The 21,070-nt window shown below is 34.5% G+C and overlaps 2 protein-coding genes across 3 annotated transcripts; both read right to left on the bottom strand.

Moving 5' to 3' along the window:
• Positions 1-8,315: 8,315 nt before the first annotated feature.
• Positions 8,316-10,319, bottom strand: LOC110871602 (eisosome protein SEG2). The gene is made up of 3 exons (XM_022120303.2): positions 10,068-10,319; positions 9,260-9,348; positions 8,316-9,198 (listed from the first exon to the last, which is right to left on the bottom strand). Exons 1-3 carry the CDS (start codon positions 10,149-10,151, stop codon positions 8,550-8,552), a joined length of 822 nt encoding a protein of 273 aa, XP_021975995.1. The 5' UTR covers positions 10,152-10,319; the 3' UTR covers positions 8,316-8,549.
• Positions 10,320-14,729: 4,410 nt separating this feature from the next.
• LOC110942193 (protein NPGR2) lies at positions 14,730-19,534 on the bottom strand. Of its 2 annotated transcripts, none has more exons than XM_035989013.1 (6): positions 19,444-19,534; positions 18,540-18,766; positions 17,771-18,023; positions 16,408-17,624; positions 15,954-16,107; positions 14,730-15,256 (listed from the first exon to the last, which is right to left on the bottom strand). In XM_035989013.1, exons 2-6 carry the CDS (start codon positions 18,714-18,716, stop codon positions 14,940-14,942), a joined length of 2,118 nt encoding a protein of 705 aa, XP_035844906.1. In that variant the 5' UTR covers positions 18,717-18,766; positions 19,444-19,534; the 3' UTR covers positions 14,730-14,939. The 2 variants fall into 2 exon arrangements, with proteins under 2 accessions (XP_035844906.1, XP_022039632.1); XM_022183940.2 differs by having other exon boundaries at positions 19,305-19,532.
• Positions 19,535-21,070: the final 1,536 nt, after the last annotated feature.

Below are 21,070 nucleotides of genomic sequence, written 5' to 3'. Positions count from 1 at the left end.
AGCATTTTAGTTAGTTTTATTTTTCTAGTTAAAAACCTTTTTTCTAACTTTTTGATTTGATTAGACGTTGAGGATAAACCGGTACTAAAAGCTCTTGTGTCCTTGGACGACCTCGGTATCTTACCAACACTATACTACGTTCACGATGGGTACACTTGTCCATATGTGTGTTTAGTGTTAGTGAATATCGTGTTTTATAAATTTAAAACTTGGCTAAAAAGTGTAAAAATGGCTTAAAATATACACCTAACGCACATCAACGTAGCTTCGACACATAGCACGACACGTGGCAGCACCGGGTTGCGCCTAATCTCCCATTTGTCGCGCCCCGCGTAGACCAAGGAGGGGTCTTACGCGGCCCGCGACAACTCATTAAAATTTGTTTTTATTTAATTTTAATAAAAAAAATAAGGGTATTCGGGGCCCATTTTCGTACACGGGGTGTATTTTAGGACATATTGGGTTACTTTAAATATTTTTAGGGTGTCAATTTATTTTAGGGTTGTTATAGGCGGCATAGCGGAAGGTGGAACATGAATGAAAGCACCAAGATGACAAGCCATTTTTAATGGGCAAACACTCCTAAGAACAAAAGAAGACGAGATTTTTGGAACGATTTTATTGATGTTTTAAACTAAATATAGGTATAGGGGTCGTTCTATAATTAGTAGTTAGTTAGTTTATGTTGTAATTAGATTAGTTAGAAAGTACGAGGACTAGATGCGACACTTTGGAAGATTGTAACCTACATCTAAATGGAGCGACATCTCTAGAGACGCACCCCTTCAGATCGACGCCTACATCACAGACAAAGGGACGTGATTTTTCAACGAGACACACCTCTTCAAGATCAATCTTATCCACAAAGTTCAAGAATCGCGACCGTTCGTGAAGAGACACGTCTCTACAACCGCATCTATTCGTATAGTATATATAGAGTTCATGTATGTCAATTGTAATCATCACTTTTCATTCAATACAAGCAAGTTTATTATTCTTGATTCTCAATTCCTTTTATATTCAAACCTGTGATTTGTAAGTTCGATTGCCAACAGTGGTATCAGAGCACCACGTTAGTCAATCAAGGGAAGATTTGCAGCGCAAGAAATCGAAGAAGTGGTCCTCTTTGTGATGGTCGATTACAAGCAAGGCCCATTCGGGATCAAAAGGAAGTGTTCGAATTCTTTTTACTAGAAGCATACTTCAATTCTCCAAAGAAAAGAAGGTACTATATATATTTTATTCCTTGGATTCTTAACATGGTGAAAAAGTAGGGAACAAAGTCAAGAACGGCATCTTTTCTTGGGTTTGTCAAAAAGCAACAGAGGCTTGGTTTAGTAAATTGACAATTGGAAAGAAGTAGATTTTATTTTTTTATCTTGAAAGTCAGACAAGTTGTGAATTGCTAGAGGCAACAAAAATCAAAAGGAGAATACCAGATAATTGCATGTTGCAATTAATTTCTGTTGAGACCAAGAAATACATAGCAGGCATCATCGTTAGAAACCAGTGGATTAAAAAAGGATTAGAAAATAGCAAGATAGAACCCCCTGAATTCGTATAGCAAGAAATCGAACCCGTATCGGTTCTAGCAAGTCAAACCGATTCTTAGTTCAAATAGCAAGTTCCGAATCGTTTAGTTCAAAATAGAAAGTAGCACGTTGAATCATCACGATTCAGTCTAGCAAGAAATGACCATTCTCGGTCAAAGCAAGAAGAAGCAAGTACAACAGGTCGATCAAAAATTAAGTCCAATTAGCAAGTTGGTTGGATAGTTTTGATCTCACTCGCAATAGCAAGTTAGCAAGAACCTGATTAGCAAGTGGGTCAGGGTACACAAAAATCTGATTAGCAAGTCGGTCAGAAATGCAAGAATCTGGTTAGCAAGTTGGCCAGATGCAAGTACTAAGTTAAGAAATTTGATCTACTCGGTCAAGAAAGGGATCATCCGATCACAAGCAAGATAGTCAAGAAACACAAGGCAAGAAAGAAAGGAGGCATGACAGAAAAAGAAGGAAATGCATCAACGTCACTCCACGAGTAAGGGAATGTGTCTCTTCAATGCCCAAAATTGAAAGAGGCAAATTACACCCAATGGGCAGTTATGATGGAAACAATCTTGAAGGCATATAGTCTTTGGGAAACAGTTGTTTCAACGGAAGGGATAAATGAAAAGAATGCGCACACAACGAAAGCACTTATCTTACAAACGTTACCGGAAGATGTTTTGATGCAAGTTGCACAATACGAAAAAGCAAAGGAAGTATGGGATGCAATCAAAATCTCAGAGCAGATATGGTTCAGAAAGCACGTCTACAAACTTCGAGGAGCGAACTAGAAGCTTTAATGATGGATGAGAACGAAACAGTAAGTAGTTTCGCAAGCAAGTTGAGTGGTATAAAAGCCAAATTTAAAACTCTCGGTACCACTATCAAAGACAAGAAACTCGTAAGGAAATTACTTATCTCCGTTCCGAAGAAGTTCCTACCCATCGTGGCAAATATCGAACAATATTCAGAAATAGACAAAATGCCATTTGAAGAAGCAGTGGGAAGAATAATAGCTTTTGAAGAACGTCTCAAAAGTCAAGACAAGCAAGAAGATAATAATCAAGGAGGATTCATGATGGCAAGTGCAAATAATCAGTTTGAAAGTTTGCATCAAGTCAAGGACAAGGATCTTTCAAAGGAGGAAGAGGACGTGGAAAAGATATGGGTACAAGAAACCAAGACAAAAGCAAGTTCAGATATTATGATTGTGGAGAACTTGGTCATTTTGCAAAACATTACACCAAGTGGAAGGAAAAGGAGAAAGACACGCAACAAGAAGCCAATCTCGCATTGGAAGAGGAACCAATGCTACTACAAGTCAAGCAAGTTGAAGACCTTTGTTAAACTATATTTAGTTTACGGGGGAGTATTGATGTTTTAAACTAAATATAGGTATAGGGGTCGTTCTATAACTAGTAGTTAGTTAGTTTATGTTGTAATTAGATTAGTTAGAAAGTACGAGGACTAGATGCGACACTTTGGAAGATTGTAACCTACATCTAAATGGAGCGACATCTCCAGGGACGCACCCCTTCAGATCGACGCCTACATCACAGACAAAGGGACGTGATTTTTCAAGGAGACACACCTCTTCAAGATCAATCTTATCCACAAAGTTCAAGAATCGCAACCGTTCATGAAGAGACGCGTCTCTACAATCGCATCTATTCGTATAGTATATATAGAGTTCATGTATGTCAATTGTAATCATCACTTTTCATTCAATACAAGCAAGTTTATTATTCTTGATTCTCAATTCCTTTTATATTCAAACCTGTGATTTGTAAGTTCGATTACCAACAGATTTTATGTGTATTTTTTTCAATCCAAAAACTAAATTTAAACATGTAAGAGTTCATGAAAATAATCTTCTTATTTTATGCCACTAACCTATCATGCAACTACCCATTATCCTATCATGTGGATTAGGATCAAATACAAAGGATCCTAATTGTAAGAAGTGTAAGAAGGATTTATAGAGTGACAAATGTCCAATAACCTAAAAAAAACCCACTACAAAAAAAAAAAAAAAAAAAAAACAACCCTTAAACATCCACCACCACCAAAAACCTAAACACCCCCCCCCCCAATCATCCACCCCTTTTTTTTTGGTTGGGGGGTGGGGAGGGGGATGGGGGTTTAGGTTTTTGGGTGGTGGTGGGGTGGTGGTGGGTGTTTAGGTTTTTGGTGGTGATGTAATGGGTTTAGTTTTAGGTTATTGAACACTTGTCACTTTATAAATCCTTCTTACACTTCTTACAGTTAAAACCCTTTGTAGAATAATTTATCCCCTAATGTATTCTAGAGTTAAAACATGCAAAACAATAAAAGACATGCTAAAATTAAACATGCAGAATTGGTCTTCAAGCAGAAAATAGACGGGGCTTCCGGTTTTGCCTTTTGGGCCTGGCTTGTGAGTCCTGCTGGCCTGGTTCTTCGTATGGGCTAAGCTGGCCCATATCAGTAAACATGAGTTGGTGATGTGACTTTGTTAGTGTACTAGGTTATAACTCCGTGTATTACACGGGTTGAATAAATAAATTTTATATACTAAATAATAAAACAGTATATCTTTAAAAACCTTCTTTATTGCACGGGTTGAATAAATATAATTTTATATATTAAATAATAAAAAGTTATATCTATAAGAACAATATTGCACGGGTTGAATAAATGTAATTTTATATACCAAATAAAAAATTATATCTTTAAAACACGTGTATTGCACGAGTTGAATAAATGTAATATTGTTTACTGAATAATAAGAATAATACATCTTTAAAAACCTCATTTATTACACAGTTTGAATAAATATAATTTTATATGCCAAATAACAAAAAAAAATACATCTTTAAAAATATGCGTATTACACGATTTGAACAAATGTAATTTTCTGTACTATATAATAAAAATATATATATATCCTTAAAAAAACCTCGTGTATTGTACGAATTGAATAAATCTAATTTTATACATCAAATAATAAAAAGTTATATCTTAAAAAACCTCATGTATATTAGTTAATTTTGTATTAAGTTTCGTAAAACCTGTTTGACCCCCAACGTCTAGCCCAAACAATAATTTTTTAACATCTAAACCCCCGTCTTTTTTTTCTAACCTTTTTGGCCCCTAACGTCTTTTTTTCTAACCCTCTTGGCCCCTAACATTTAATGGATGGGGTTAGTGTTAGCGGCCAAAAGGGTTAAAAAAGAAGACGTTGGAGGCTCAGATGTTAAAAATAACATTTAATGGATGAGGTTAGTGTTAGAGGCCAAAAGTGTTAGAAAAGAAGACGTTGGGGGCTCGGATGCTAAAAAAATCTTTTTTAAGCTAAAAGGGTAAAAATGATATAACCAAATGGGCCAAAATCGTAATTTACTCTAAATAATATTATAAATTAGAAGAAGATTAAACTAAATAATAATTATCCATAAGATATTAAACTAAATAATATTTAGTAGAAGGATTATCTATAATTAATTAGAAAAGATTAAATTAAAATAGTAATTATCTATAAAAGATGTTCTAATATGATGATAAATGTCCTAAAAATGATTTCTTTTATTATGTAGTATAGATAGATATAGATATAGATGTATGTTAACTTGTTTTATCGTGTATGTGTGGGAGCATAATGTCTCCATATTTTTATTAGTTTAATAAGGTTCTAAAAATAAAAAGTTGAGAGGATATTTTAACCTTAGCTAATTTTTGTTATTAGTTCCAATCGCTAGAACTCAAATTTAAATTCGAATATTTTTTTCATTGTATATAATCAGTGGCGAAGCTTGAGATTTCTGACTGGGGGTTGAAAACGTAAATACCTAAAAAAAGTCTATACGAAAACTACATATCGGACACTACTGAGCCAAAAGTTCGGAAGGGGAGGGGGGGGGGGGGGGGGGGGCTACAAAGTTGTGCCCCGGTATATAATAGTTTGGTACAATATTATTGGAGACTTTTAGGCTAAAGGGTGTGAAGGACATGAGCCGGGTTATCAATCGTCACGTTACCATTGACATGGATTAAACCATGACAACCATAGGCCTACTTTCCTTTTTCAATATTTCATTTTCCTTTTCCTTTTCATAAAAATAAATTAAAGTAAAAGAATAGTGGTTTTGGTCATGACCACGCCCTTAGGGTAGTTGTTTTGGATGATGAATTAGAAATGAGTGACATGGTGCTGATGTGGAGGGTCATGGTGACCATAAGGGTCATGACCTTATAGTTTAAAATTATTGTTAACTTGTTATTTGAGTTTGATATAAAAAGAAACAAACAATCATCACAACTCAACTCATCGAGCTAGGTAGCTGGATGTGAGCAGACGAAAACGGCTCGGTTTAAAATAGGGACGCCAATTCTTGACACAACTCGAATACGACATGAAAATAGTTTTGATTCGACTAACAAAACCACGGGTCGTGTTCAGGTTGGCCCGTATAATAAATGAACTGACTCGTTAACCTGTTTAAGTATTTTAAAAAATATAATTTTGAGTAAACTTCTGTTTTGCTCCCTATGGTTTAGTCATTTTAACGGTTTTGCTCCAATTGTTTAAAAATAGCCATTTTCCTCCCTGATTTTTCTAACTTATTTTCATTTTCCTCCCAGCCTCTAACTCCATCAGGGAGGAAACTGGCGACAAACTCGAAAGATTAAGGAGCAAACTGGCAACAACTTGAAAGATCAGGGAGGAAAATGGCTATTTTTAAACTATTGAAGCAAAACCGTTAAGATAATCAAACCACAGGGAGCAAAACGGAAGTTTACTCTATAATTTTTGTTTTTAGTTTATCTATGTTTTAAACGAAAAAACAGGTTAAGGTTAACTGGTCATTTACTTTGCGATTTAAAAAGGAAAAAAAATACTCCTTACGCTCATTTACTTTTCGATTTAAAAAAATATAATTATTTCATTATTGTTTTTTAAATCTTTTATATGATTAGTCATAATAATGTTTATTTTTGTCAACATTAAACATGTTGATAACCCGCTTACAACTTGTCAAAATGTTCAACTCATTAAAAAATGGGTTAAACATATCATGCTTAAAAAAAACTCATTATACTCATTTACTTTTCGATTTAAAAAATATAATTATTTCAGTTTTATTTTTTTTAATCTTTTATATGATTAGTCATAATAATGTTTGTTTTTGTCAACATTAAACATGTTACCGATAACCCGCTTACAACTTGTTAAAATGTTCAACTCATCAAAAATGGATTAAACATGTCATGCTTAGGTTGACCCAAACTTATGTGTATGCGTGTTAAGGTTAAAAATATTCAACACTAATAGAATTATGGGTTGGGTTCGGGTTGCTTGGCTCGTATTATTACTGGTTCAAGCCCGATTTGCTAGAATGAATCTTTTAACATCCCTTGGTATTGAGATATACAATTAACCAAGGTAAATAATATATTAAAGAGTAAATTACAAGTTTTGTCCTTTATGTTTACATCAAATTGCAGGCGCTGTCCTTTTTTCCAAAAGTTGACAGGCGGTGTCCTTTACCTTTCAAAATCTTACACGTTTTGTCCTTTATGCCAAACCCAGTTAGAATTTTTGGTTAAATCTGGTCATTGCCTTGCACATGAGGACATTGTTGTTATTTCATCTCTTTAGGGACTATTGTATAAAACAACTTATGTTTAGGGACTAATTTGTATAATAAATTAAAAATAAAAAAAAATATAATATCTCTCTCCCTCTCAACTCAACTGAAAGTCCCTCTCCCTTACCTCTACCTTCCACCATCAATCACCACCATCCACACCACCTACTTGAACAAAAAAACCACTCTAAATGCATTCAAGCACAGTGCATCCGATAAAGAAATCTCTTTTATTCTCAGATATCGGCCCAAACACAATCTTTGTCTCTCTTCTCTTTAAATGCATCCAATAAGGAATGCCAGATGAATCCCTAAATTATTTTCTAACCCGCCATTAAACACACAACACAAAACACCTCTTTCTCATCCACAAATCACCACAAGGACAAAACCCCACCACCAAAAAACCCAAAACCACCTCCATCGCCGATCCAAGAACACCACCACCCGCGCTACACGCGTTCTCTGAAACGGAGTTCATCCCTACCTGCGTTATTCCTCTCGGACACGATGTTTTTGGAAGTCGCAACGAACTAGGTTCCACCCGGTGAGCTCGAAGCATAGTATTTAAAGAACATTTCTTCCAATCCACCCCAACTGTACCGCAAAATTACTTCAAAAATTGTCGATTTGGTAGCGTTGCCGTTGATCATGGTGGCGGAAGTAGTTACAGTGGTGGGTTTGTGGTGTATGTGTATTGAAGATGATGATAGAGAGAGAGAAGAGAGAGGGAGAAAGAGAGAGAGACTTAGAGAGAGTGTAGTGTTTTTTTATTTCTACTTTATTCTTTTAGTTTTATATAATGTTTTATTTTTAAATTTTGTACAAAATGGCCCTCTATTAAAAGTTCTTTACAAAATAACCCATAGGAAGGTGAAATGACAACAATGCCCTCATGTGCAAGGCACATGACCAAATTTAACCAAAAATTCTAACTGGGTTTGGCATAAAGGACAAAACGTGCAAGATTTTGAAAGGTAAAGGATACCGCCTGTCAACTTTTGGAAAAAAGGACAGCGCCTGCAATTTGATGTAAACATAAAGGACAAAACTTGTAATTTACTCTATATTAAATCATTGTACAACATCCAATAATTTAAAAAAAAAAAAAAAAAAAAAAAGAAACATTTAAGAAGACCAATAAACATCATGAACAAATTTAATCCATTTAAACCTATGTTTAAAGCTTTCTGAACTCTCAAAGTAGCTTCTTTATGCAACAAGCTTTCTGCCAAATTACCTTCTCACCCCTCTATACCCATGAACATACCACTAGATTGGTTTCAAAGATCCAAACTTTTTCAACAAAGACACATAAAATCCACAAGAAATGTAAAAATACAATCCACAAATTACCTTTTTACCCCTTGAACTCTCAAGTAGTAGTGATATCAAGCTGAGTGTTGTAGCATGCAACCCTTTTGTTATTTCTTGTGATTTTCTCAGCAGAAACCAGCCAGTTTGATAGACTGGCATTTACTGCTGTTTCTTGATTTTGATCATCCGATTCGCGCGAATTCAAATTCTCCTTTTGCCCATTGAAAGTCAACGGTTTTCGTGTTGACCCGTTTGATTTCAATGCTTTCCATTGAGATAGATTCTCCACAGGGTTCAACACAGATGGAATATAACCATTTCCATCGCGCGCAATCCTTTTTAACTCCATTGATGGAACCAAAACTTCGTCATGATTATGATCATGACAATCATCATCAATATTATCATCATAATGTTCTTCATCTTCCAAATCATAATCTTCATCGTCGTCATCAAGATCATAGTCTTCATGCTCTAAATCATCGATTTCATCGTCACTCTCGACGCAATTTCCATACCTATAATTTGGTATGCTCGAAACAACTGAATCGGGCTGGGATGATTTAGGAAAAGTTTCGCCTTTTTCATTTTTTTCCAACAAAGATTCTGTGCTTGCATACACTTGAATGGGTTCATAGGTTGTGACATTTGTATCAAATGTTACTTTTTTTCGCCTCTTCAAGCTCAATGGTACCTCGGTCTTCTCTCTGCACCCGAATAACAAATTAAAATCTACGAATAAAAAATCAAATTTAAGAAAGTGATTACCTTGAATTTGTAAGTGGATTGGATAATCTTTCTCTAATGCTTTGATCTAATGATGCATCAACTTTTAAAATGTCCTGAATTCTAGGCTTCTGCAACAAAAAAATAGGCATACATGAACTTATCAATTCAAGATTCTGACTTTATATTAAGGTAATTGAGGTTCTTTATAGTCGGAATTAAAACCGATTCGCTTACTAAACACATCGATTTGGGCTAAAATTTAACTCAAAATCTTGAATTCATTATACAATTTGAAAAAAATATATATATAGGCATTCATGAACTGATCAATTCAAGATTCTGACATTAAATTAAGGCAAATGAGGTTCTTTAAAGTTGTAATAAAGTTATAAAACCAATTCGCTTACTAAACGGTTCGATTTGGGTTTAAATTTAACTCAAAATCTTGAATTTATCATACAGCTTGAGTAAAAATATAGGCATTCATGAACTGGTCAATTCAAGATTTTGACTTTGAATTAGGGTAAATGAGGTTCTTTATAGTCGTAATAAACTCGATTCGCTTACTAAACAGGTCGATTTGGGTTAAAATTTAATTCAAAATCTTGAATACATCATACAATTTAGCTAAAAAAACAGAGGAATCTTTGATTTTCTTTCACTTTCTTGGGTATCAAACAGTAAGGTAATTACTCAGTTACTGGCCGCCTAGTCGCAATTTTTACAACACTGTTTATCACACAATTTGGCTAAAAAACAGGAGAATCTTTCACTTTCTGTAAGTTTCTTGTGTATCAAACAGTAAAATGAGAAAGAAAACTGTAAAGGGTGTGTAGTTAAAACTTACTTGATCTCTAGGAATAACCTTGTACCTCTGTTTTTTACGTTTTCGATCAACCGAAGACCCGAAACATCCAAGAAAACAACCCATTGGAGATGGATTAGTGTGTGTGTGTGTGTGTGTTATTGATTTGTAAAGATTTATGTGGGTGTTGTAATAGGGGTTAAAGGGTGTTCATAGTATAAGAAGAAAGCAGAAAAAACGGTCAAATTTGTGAGCTTTTTTGGTTTTTGGGGGTAAAGAATGGTTAGGGGTTAGGTTTTTGAAAAGGGTAAGTGACCGTTGGGTTCGGTGTCAATGGGTCAGGTGATGGGCGTGGGGTGGGGATGGGACCATTTGTTAATTATTATGGATAACGGTGGAATTTTTGTTTCATGAATTCTCTACTTGTCTTTATTGAAAATAAACTAATATTTTTATTATAATAAAAAAAAGTAATAATAACAATAGTTGTTGACGGAAAAGAGTTATGCTGTTGTGGTGGCACAATGACTGTCAAGTGGCAGTCGGTGGTATACTCTTCCAGGGAAACGTCTAAATCAAACTCTGAAGTCAGCGTGGACCCGGTTAAGACAACATCGTCTGACCGGAGTAAGATACGGGGCTATCCAATTTGAAAAGTGCGGTAGCCTAATACAAGAAAGTCGGCGTTCAAAAAATACTATTCGATTATGATCATATACCAAGGCTTTTGTAATGTAAGAATGTGTACATGTTTAATTTAGGGTGATGGTATCTACACATCCCCTAAAATTTTTGTACATCCCTCAATAGAAACCATATAGGCCAATACGCTTCTCATAGGGTTTGAAACATTAAATGCGACACCAATAGGAAGCGTATTGGGCAATCCGGTTCCTATTGGTACAATATTCAAAGTGACCCAATAGGAAACGTATTGCCCAATACGATTCCCATAAGTTTAATAGGAAGCGTATAGGGCAATACACTTCCCATAGGGCTTGGGTTGGTGAACGCATTAAATCAATAGGAAGCGTATTGCCCAATACGATTCCCATAAGTTTAATAGGAAGCGTATAGGGCAATACACTTCCCGACCTTTCCTTGCCACATTTTCCTCGGTCCGGCCAGACCATGCCGCTCTTTCCTCTGTCCGACCTTTCCATGCAGGTATGTTATTTTGTTTTATTTCATTTTCTACAAACAATTTTAATGTTATGTAATGAGTATTTTGTTTGAATTTTTTATAAATTTCAAAAAGATTCTAATAACAATATGTTGTTCTTGCAAAAAAAATTCCTACAGGGAACGTATGGCCCTATATGATTCCTCTTGTCTTTTGAAAAAAAATCATTAAGGGAGCGTATGGCCCTATACACTTCCTTTTAGTTGACCATCTTTTAAAAGGTTTGGTACACATATAGGAAGTGTATTGCTTAATACGCTTGGACCCAGAGGCACCGTATTGCCCTATACGCTTCCTCTGGTCCCCTAATCATTAGCTGAGTATCTTCTGAAAAGTTTGTACTTCAAGTACACATATAGGAAGTGTATTGCTAAATACGCTTAGACCCAGAGGAACCGTATTGCCCTATACGCTTCCTATAGAGTTCAAGGGATGTGCAAATAACCAAGGGGGATGTGTGAATAACCAAACCCTTAATTTATATGCCAGAAACTATAACTTTTCCATCTGACAAAAACTATATTGTTGATTTTTTTTCCATTATAAATATAAACATGTTTGTTTTTGTTAAACTTTAATTTTGAAAAATATAACAACCTTCTTAACATGATTTTTTTTTCGTAGTTATTTTTAATCTTATATGAATTACAAATTTCACAAACTGTTTTCTGATTTCTTTTTAATTTACAAACAACCCTATTTTACACACAAACACACACATATATAGTAAAAAGATTAAATACAAAGTGGTTTTAACGTAAAAAGTGTAAAAATAATTTTATAGGTTGCGTAATTCTGATTTTTCTTAATGCGTAATTTTTGTTTGTTAAGTCTTCATGCATAATTTTGATGCGTATATAAAATATAGGAAGGTTTATTGAGGAATCACAAAAAAAGTGGGAAACCGGAAACTACTAATTCTACATGTAAAATTCATAATAAACTTATTTTTACATAGTAAGAAATAACTCTTACATAATTTTTTGAAACTTTTGCATATAAACACATGTAGAAACCATTCAAATAAAATTATTTTTTGTAAAAAAAATTATTTTCTTTATTTAACTGTTTTATAAACATTTTTAAAACTTTTTTACTTTTATTTTTTAATTAAAACGGCTTCTACATGTGTTTATATGCAAAAACACTGAAAAAGTTAGGTAAAAGTGATTTATTTTTACATATAGAAATGAATTTACAAGTTTTTATTCTTGTTTTACCTATGATTTCTCACTTTTATGTGGTTCTACAATGAACTCACCTCTATACGTAATTAAAATCCAGGAAAATTAAAGAGCAATGAAGAAATAAATATGTGTGTGAATAGAAAAAACTGATTGGATATCATCTTTGCATAATTTGTCAAAAGAAACAAATATGACACAAATACTTCTTTAACACTAAAAAAAAAGACTAAAAGTGATCACATCCCAATCAGAGTGATAAGTCCACAGCTTATTTGGTATTCTAGTTGTAGTGTTTTTCCTTCTAATTTCTCTAAATAAATAGGTTTAAATTTCTATCACCAATGGTCAATGAAAATAAGTTAGTGAATTTAACCACAAATCATGCACTAATGGTGCTTTCCTACACAGGCAAAAGAAGACCAAGAAAATTTGACACTTCAAAAGTCTAATGTGAAAATTGGTTGGGAAAAGAGGGCCCTCAAATTTTAAAATTAATAAACCATAACTTTATTTTCTTCTCTTCATTATTAATCCAACTGATAAAGATAATCAACACATGAATTCAAATTAAAGCAATCAGTTTAAAAATCTAAAGTATGTGATTCTCTCAAAGATTTTGGGAGAGGAATAGAAGGATCAAAGTAGCAACATGAAACGAAAGTGAAAGTGGAAGAGCAAGATTGGTGTTGAAAGGAGTTATAGTATAAGGGGAAAATAAGCACGTTACAATGTATTTTGAAAACTATTCGAGGTTTCTTCCAAGCGTCGTCCCCTTACTCAACATGTTAGTCGTGGTGCTTGCGGAATTACTCACTCCCAAATTCGTATTAATGTTTGGAACCATAGGTCTAAAATTGGTTCTTGTACTTATTTACTTAAAATTGATTACGGATTAAACGACCACACACAGACATATTCCTAAAACATAGGTCAGAAATGTATGAACTAATTAAAAAAAAATGTCAACTATAATTTTTTTAGAGTAGAATGAAATAAGTACAAAGGAAACTTAAACCAATTATAGTTCTTTATATTAAAGATAATTAGAATAAATTATAATAACAAATTCTAATTATATCATATATAACTTTTACATAAAAAAATTCATAAACATGTCCAAACAATCCTTTTTGAAAATATGTATCATTTCTCTTGGTGAATTTCCTTTTTAAAAATTGTTTTTTTTTCTTTTTTTTTTTTTGTGTATGTGGTTGGTAAAATCGTATAATGTTTTGTATGAAGGTAAAAATTAGGTAGGTTCCATTCTGAATCCGTATATTAGTAATAATTTCATTATAAAATGGTGAGTGAATTGCAAGAATTGTCTTTTATCTTTAAACCTCTTTTCAGACGTTGTCCTTTATGTTTAAAATTAATGACTTTTATCCTTTATGTTTTAAAATCCATCACATTATGTCCTTTAGGGCTAACCCAGTTTGTTTTTTCAGTTAAATGTGACCATGATCATATTTAACTGAAAAAAACAAACTATATTAGGCGTAAAGGACATAACGTGATGGATTTTAAAACATAAAGGATAAAACTCGTCAATTTTAAACACAAACGACAACGCCTGAAAAATGGTATAAAAATAAAGGACAATTCTTCCAAATCACTTGTAGTAATAATTTGCGTAAACTTATTATTGGTTTTCATGCTAAAATAATTTCCTACAACTCGTTAGTTTGTTTAAAAAAAAGATTATATTTAAATAAGAGGATAATTGCCTAAGTGGTTGGTGAGATCTCATGTGATATCATGAGATTTGAAATGACATCTATAGTATTTTTGGTTAGGAAAATGAAAGGATTCATGCGATGTTTAAAAATCCGGGTTTTATACCGTATTGGATTTGGCTCAGAAATGATTTAACTGGGTGCATCAGACGGTTCAACCAGGTGTAACGGGCGGTTTAACCGGTTCTGCCGGTACAACCGGCCGGTTTAAACCGGTTTTTAGAACATTCGATTCATGAATCATGACCTGATACGTGATCACTCAAACACTCACACAAACCAAGTCAACGCTCAAACTCCCGAAATGTGTACTATACACGATCGCTAAAGCCTTCACGCGACCATCGGGTCAAACACTCAAAACTCCCCACATGTATTGATATACGATCACTCAAACCCTCACACTACCAGGTCAAAATAAATAAACATACATGAAAATATTAGGAACACAAACGCACATGCGATTCATTGCATATATGCGATTGAGCTACTTCTGCGACCAACTAGCAATTTTTTGTTATTATGTTCAATGTGCGTGCTTATCGCAACGTTGTACTACTTGCCATCTTCATTCTAGGCCTAAAATAAGTGAAAGTTGGATTCAAACCCGAAACCTCTGTTAGGGAACTCGGACGCTTATCACTGCACCACCCAAGGTTTTGTTCAAGGGGTATTGACCCCAGTGTAGGTTAACATAACAATCAATCTCAACAACTCAACACCACATTCTCATCAAGTATATTGTACATACATCTCCTCAAAACAATAAAATATAATGAAAAAACCTCATATCAACAATAAAATGGTATTATCTAAATGGCTCGATTGGCTCGGTTTCCTCAAGTATGCTAGCAGCCTCAAAACAATTGGCAGCTTCCCGCATGAACATCGGGCCATCTTCTTTGTAAAATAAGCCCAGATTGTACCAAGCCAAAGAGTTAAGCCTGTCTAGCCGTAACGCTTCTGTTAAGAAGCTTTTGGCTGCTGCTGCAGGCTTGACTCCAGCCCGTCGGATGATCACAGCCAATGAAACTAAACTCGCCACATGACCCGGATCCATGTCTAGTGCAAGCTCATAAGCCTTTTGAGCTTCTTTATCGAGGCCCTTTGCTTCGTAGAGTAAACCTACAAAAGTTGAAAAGCGAGCGCTTACAAACATGAGGTTTTGATTAAATAAAATTGATTCCGAAAGTTTTATGCATTATATATAACTCATTTAGAGCGACTTAAAACAAGTCGGGATCACTCCATTATACCTACTATTACTAAAAAGATAATAAAAGGTCATCAAATAAAATAACTTAAAAGGTTGTAAACACTCGTTTCTATTTTTAGCTAATTTGTATAAGAAAAACAAATAATATTCCTCAAATCATCATCATCATCATCATCATACTCAGTAAATCCCACCAATAGCAAAGCTAAGGTAGGGTCTAAGGAGGGTAAGATGTAGACAGCCTTACTTCTACCCCGTAGGAATAGAGAGGCTGCTTCCAGTGAGACCCCCGGCTCGATTGTAGTTTTACATCAAGCCTTAGACATAAGGCACATAACGCTCAGCAATTAAGACAAATGCCGATTAGTGCATGTACTCGTCTTTTGGCTATCAACGCGACCACATGATGCATGATTAACCATCTGCCTCTTTTAACGTTATTTTCACGAAATTAGTAAAATAACGTTAGAATTAGTGCACTTTCACTTTTGCCCCCTGAGCACCCACACATGTATACATTATATGCGCATACCGCAAGCGAGGCCATAATATTCCTCAAAGAAATGACTAAAACTTGAAAAGAAAACCAAAATAAGAAAAACATACCGGTGATATGCAATCGAGAAGCCGAGTAGTAATCGATACTCTCCGATTTCAAAAGACACGCCTCGGCATCACCCCATTGTGATAATTTCATATAAACCATAGCCAGATCATGCCATGTTTCCATCTCTAAACTTTTAAGTTGTTTTCCACCAATCTAACATATAAAAAAATTACAACTATTAAACATTTTTTTTCTTACCAAGATCAAACTTCTAGTCAAAGATAACAGGCAAAAACCAACTTTGGGGAGCCAACTTTTTTCGCCCAGAAAAACCCTCCAACTTTGACTTAAAGTCAAAGTCAACCTGGTCAAAGTTACCAAAACTTCTGCTCTACGGCGTCATTTTTTTAGCAATTAGCAGTAAATCGGATTACCCAAAGTCAATTTTTGAGAAAATTGAGGTTTTTTTATCGAAATTTCTTAAAAAAATTGCCCAAAAGTAAAAAAAATTACCTCGTGATTCTTTTTCTGAGATCGGAAACTTTTACCCTGAACTTGAAGAACCGCAAGAATCTGCGTATACGTCTGAATCGCATTCTTTATTTCACCCTGTGCAACTTGAAGCCGAGCTTTAGTTCTCAACAATTCTCCCTGATCCCATTTCCCGGTTTGTTCCAAAGCAGCGTTAATTACCGTTTCGCCCTCCGAAAACCGTTTCTGGCCCGATAATATTCTAGCCAATAAAATCCACCCTTTAACACTCGACCCGCCTTCCAATTTAACCAAACGTTTCGCATAACTAAGCGCAACGTCCAATTTCCTCTGTTCGGCATTTTCCAAACTCAAATTGTATACGATTCTCGAATCATTCATTCCCGTAAATTTCCCACCAGTTTCTAAACACTGAATCACCTCCGCTTGTTTCTCGACTCGTTCAAGATCACTAATTGCCGATCTACAATGGCCCGAAATTGAAATTCCTAATAAATAATAAGCGATTCCGACCATCTCGTCACAATTATCTTCCAATGCCCGAATGGCCCGTTTAGCGCTACTTGCACCCTCTTCAAAATAACTTAAATTTTCGCCGCAAATTTTAGATGCCAGCAGTAATGCGGGCCCACACTGTGGATCATCGTGTTTGTATATATTTTTAAGTAAATGTAAAGCCGATATATCATCACCTTGCCCATGATAACATAGGGCTAAAAGAATATACCGTTCGTTACTGTCGATAATACCCGGAGGTAACTCTTCTAACTGTGCACACAAAGCTCCGAGTCCATTAGAAATGGATAATGCATAAGAAAGATGATCTAAAATCAACGGGTCCCACTTGATCATTTGTAACGAAACTTTTCTTAATAAAATCATTAGAAGTAAAATAGCTTCTTCGATGTTATTTTTGGGTACGAACGAAGTGTCCATTTGGGATCGTAAATTAGGGGGGACGGCTTCTTCACCTCCGTTATAAAGAAGAAAATAGGCGAAATCTTTTTGAATTTTTGCGGTTGTCTCTGCGTTTAGGGTTTGGTGATGAAGTAAGGCTCGTCTGAACGACAAAACCGCTTCTTGGGGTGAACCCGCGAGTTTCCATAACTCGGGAAGTAACTCGATTGCGTGGTTTAACGTTTCTTGCAACTTACAATCAGTACCAAAGTTTTCGGGTAAGCCTTCGGGTAACGACGATTCGATAATGTCGAGAATGACTTTGCATGATTGAGCAGCTTCTGCAAATATTTAGATCAACATTTAATTTTGAATCGCTTCTTTATGCGCTTATATGAGTTCTAAACTTAACAGACTGTTTTAAGATCAAGTAAATACAAAAAAAAAAAAAAAAAAAAAGTAACCGTAAACAGAAGAAAGAGAGTACCTTTATACCTCTGAAGCATTTGCAATGATTTTGACTTCAAATAAATTGCTTCGAGGAGTAATCCAACCGCATGTGTCGACAATGGCGGATCACCGTAATTATGGGAAACTTTTTTACGGGGTTCGGTTCTTTGGGTTAAACTAGTTTTCATCTTTGGAATTACAGTCGCCAAATCTATCCCTTCAAACACGTGAAGAGCGGCTTCTATGTTCCCCTTTTGATATTCGTATCTCCCTAACAATGCTCTTGCTTCCTATATATAATAATAACAATAATAATACGTGATTGGAAAGATGTTAATCATAAGAAAGATTAATATCTCATCATAATTGTTTGATGTTTGATTGTTGGAAGTTGTAAACTAGCATATAATCATATTAAGGGGCTCGCAGATGTCTGAATGGTTCAAACATTTGCCTCTGAATGGTTAAGCTTTATACAGAGTCTGAATGGTTAAGACCTCTAATCTGAATTGGTCAGACATTTGCCTTTGAACGGTTAAGCATTATACAAGCTCTTAAAGGTTCAGACCTCTTACTGGTTCAACACTTAATGGTTCAAACCTCTTACTGGTTCAGCACTTAACCATTCAGATGTTGCCAAACGGCCATGTGTTTTTCAATTTGAGTATTGAGGCTATTTTTTAATAATAATATACATTGAATCAAACGTAACTTAATTCCAACGATACAAAGTAATGAACACACTTTTTTTATGATTAAGAGGTTTAAAAATATATGTAAAAATGTAGAATGTTTAAAGAAACTACCTCATAGTTTAAAGAACCGTTTTCACGAAGAGATGATTCCGCTTCTTCAATGTTACCCGTATCTATCTTCTTATCGTTTTCACCCGTTGCTTGAGAAGAATAATCGTTAGCATCAGAAGAATAATCATTCACTGCAAGTGATTCTGATGAACGGATCATCTCGTTTTCCAGCTTCATCTACTAACTTCTCGCCTTACAAGTACAATTTTACGCCTCACAATCTTAATCTACAAAACCAAAACAAAAAAAGCCGATCACATTATGCTACAAACAGAAAAATGGAAGCCCTACTAACACACAGTCACACACACACACACACACACAAAGATTTGAAATAAATATTAGATCTTGCCCGAAAACTATTTTGCAAATTATCAATTTTCATACATCATTTTATCATAATTCAGCACCAAAATTTGAAATTAATCAAAGAAAAATGTTGCAATTTTAAATTAGTACAAACAGTTTAAAACAATCCCAATTCACCAATCCAATTAAGCAATTAGTAATTGTTTTAGAAACATTAATCACCAAATCAACCCAAATTCAAACCCTAACATGAATCAACTCCAAAAACCCAAATCAGAAACACAATTTCACACAAAACCCCAAATTCAAAACCCTAGAAACCAAAATCAATGATCCAAATCATCCAAGAAACTCATAAAACCCCAACTCAAACACATAATTCAAGATTATAACCAAAACCCACATTTAAATTCACACACCCAATACAAATTCTGCAACAAAAACTAAAGAAATTACCTTTCTTTATGGCGAATTAAATTGGGGAAACACATCTGAACCCACTTCCTATTTTAGTCAAAAGTGTTTCATCGACAAAGAATCAAGTAAAGTATGGAGCTTTTGCAATCTTTATCAATAACAGAATCAAATTGTGTACCTAATTGCATATGGGATGATGAATCTGAAGTTAAAGATTGAACTTTGAAGTCCATATGAGGGGTTTGGAATTTTGTTTTCCCATGTGAATTAGATGGCGTCATAAACAATATTATTATTATTTGTTCAATATTATTATTTTTATTATTATTACCTGTCACAAAGAAGTTAGATGTGGGCATGTTCCTAGCTACCAAATATATTTTAATTTAACAATAACAATAATGTTAATAATAACTAGTTTTTGCCCCGCCCGCGTTGCGGGGCAATAAACCGAATATTTCTCTCTCATAACATGTATGTCTGTATAGAGGGCAAAATCGTAATTACATGTTGAGCTAGAGGCGAAATCATAATTTTAAACCGAGAGCAAAATCATAATTTTGAGCTTGGGGGGAATCATAATTTTATTTTCAACTGTGGGCAAAAACGTAATTTTGAGCTGAGAGCAGAATCGTAATTTTAAGGTAGAGGGAAAACCAAAATTTTATTTTGAACTGGGGGCAAAACCGTAATTTTAAACGAAGGGCAAAACCGCAAATTTAAACTGAGAACAAAATTAAAAATGGGTTTTTGAACCGAGGGCAAAAGCGTAATTTTCAGCTAGTGGCGAAATTATAATTTTATTTTGAACTGGGGGCAAAAACGTATTTTTAAACGAAGGACGAAAACGTAATTTTAAACTGGAAGTAAAATAAAATTAGAAAAAGGTTGGTCCAATGGGGGAGTGCCAGGCAGCTGCCTGGCACTATTCCCCCATCTTGTAATTGTATATGTAGAGAATGGTAATAATAATATGAATGTTATTTATGTTCTTTTGAATTTGGTAGTTATTGGGAAGGATTTATTGGTTGTTTAGTGAGGTACAACATTTTTGGTATGATATAATTGTTTTGGTCCTTCATTATGTATGTTTGACTTTAATATCCAATCTAATCTATTAATGAATACTAGGGTGTCATAGTGTTTGTAGACAAGCATAAACAACACTTGTTGCAAATGAAATGGTTTAATTTGTGATGGTTCTACGGTTGGTTGGTTACAAAAAGCACTACGTAATAAACGATACGATTGTAAAATTAAATTAGAAGTTCAAGCTAATTACTAGGGTTAGGAGATCAGGTCTAAAGTCATCACCTAACATGCGATAGTCGAGCTAGCATTAAGAAAACAAATAACTCAACAAAACTAATGAGGTGATGAACAAATATAAGTTATCGTAATTTGCTTTTCATTGCCTTCATCTTTAGATATATATTTAATTACAAGAGTGAAGAATTTTGGAGAACAAATGAAACTAAACAACCCTCTAACCCATGACCATTACTTATGAGTGGAACTTAACTGAACATGCAAGTAACTAGACCGATAACTCGAACATGGGAACATGGACTAATAACTAAAATAAAACTGACCACGATAAACATGAAAGGAAATAAGCATGTGGGGGAAACGGTTGTTAATATATCATGATCATGTTATGTCTTTAAACATGAGTAAACGGGCGGGGCATTCACAAACTCACCCTTCGACTGTGGATCGTGGGAATGACCAAATGTATTTGTTTGCTAACCTGGTGCAATAGATAATATGGCCAAAACACGTGTGGCAAGTCAAAATTGCATGGT

This window comes from Helianthus annuus, chromosome 1, assembly GCF_002127325.2.
Source record: "Helianthus annuus cultivar XRQ/B chromosome 1, HanXRQr2.0-SUNRISE, whole genome shotgun sequence".
NCBI lineage: Eukaryota > Viridiplantae > Streptophyta > Magnoliopsida > Asterales > Asteraceae > Helianthus > Helianthus annuus.
The sequence above is the reverse complement of the archived record's forward strand: the minus strand, read 5'-3'. Positions and strand labels throughout refer to the sequence as shown.

Bases quoted from the DNA above. Each gene is read 5' to 3' on its own strand.
- LOC110871602 (XM_022120303.2), bottom strand. From the start codon at position 10,151: ATGGGTTGTTTTCTTGGATGTTTCGGGTCTTCGGTTGATCGAAAACGT. The intron at 9,349-10,067 runs GTAAGTTTTAAC...TTTTTGTTGCAG, and splicing joins AGGTTATTCCTAGAGATCAA to AAGCCTAGAATTCAGGACAT. The intron at 9,199-9,259 runs GTAATCACTTTC...ATTCGGGTGCAG, and splicing joins AATCCACTTACAAATTCAAG to AGAGAAGACCGAGGTACCAT.
- LOC110942193 (XM_035989013.1), bottom strand. From the start codon at position 18,716: ATGAAGCTGGAAAACGAGATGATCCGTTCATCAGAATCACTTGCAGTG. The intron at 18,024-18,539 runs GTAGTTTCTTTA...TATTATATATAG, and splicing joins ACGGTTCTTTAAACTATGAG to GAAGCAAGAGCATTGTTAGG. The intron at 17,625-17,770 runs GTACTCTCTTTC...AAATATTTGCAG, and splicing joins AATGCTTCAGAGGTATAAAG to AAGCTGCTCAATCATGCAAA.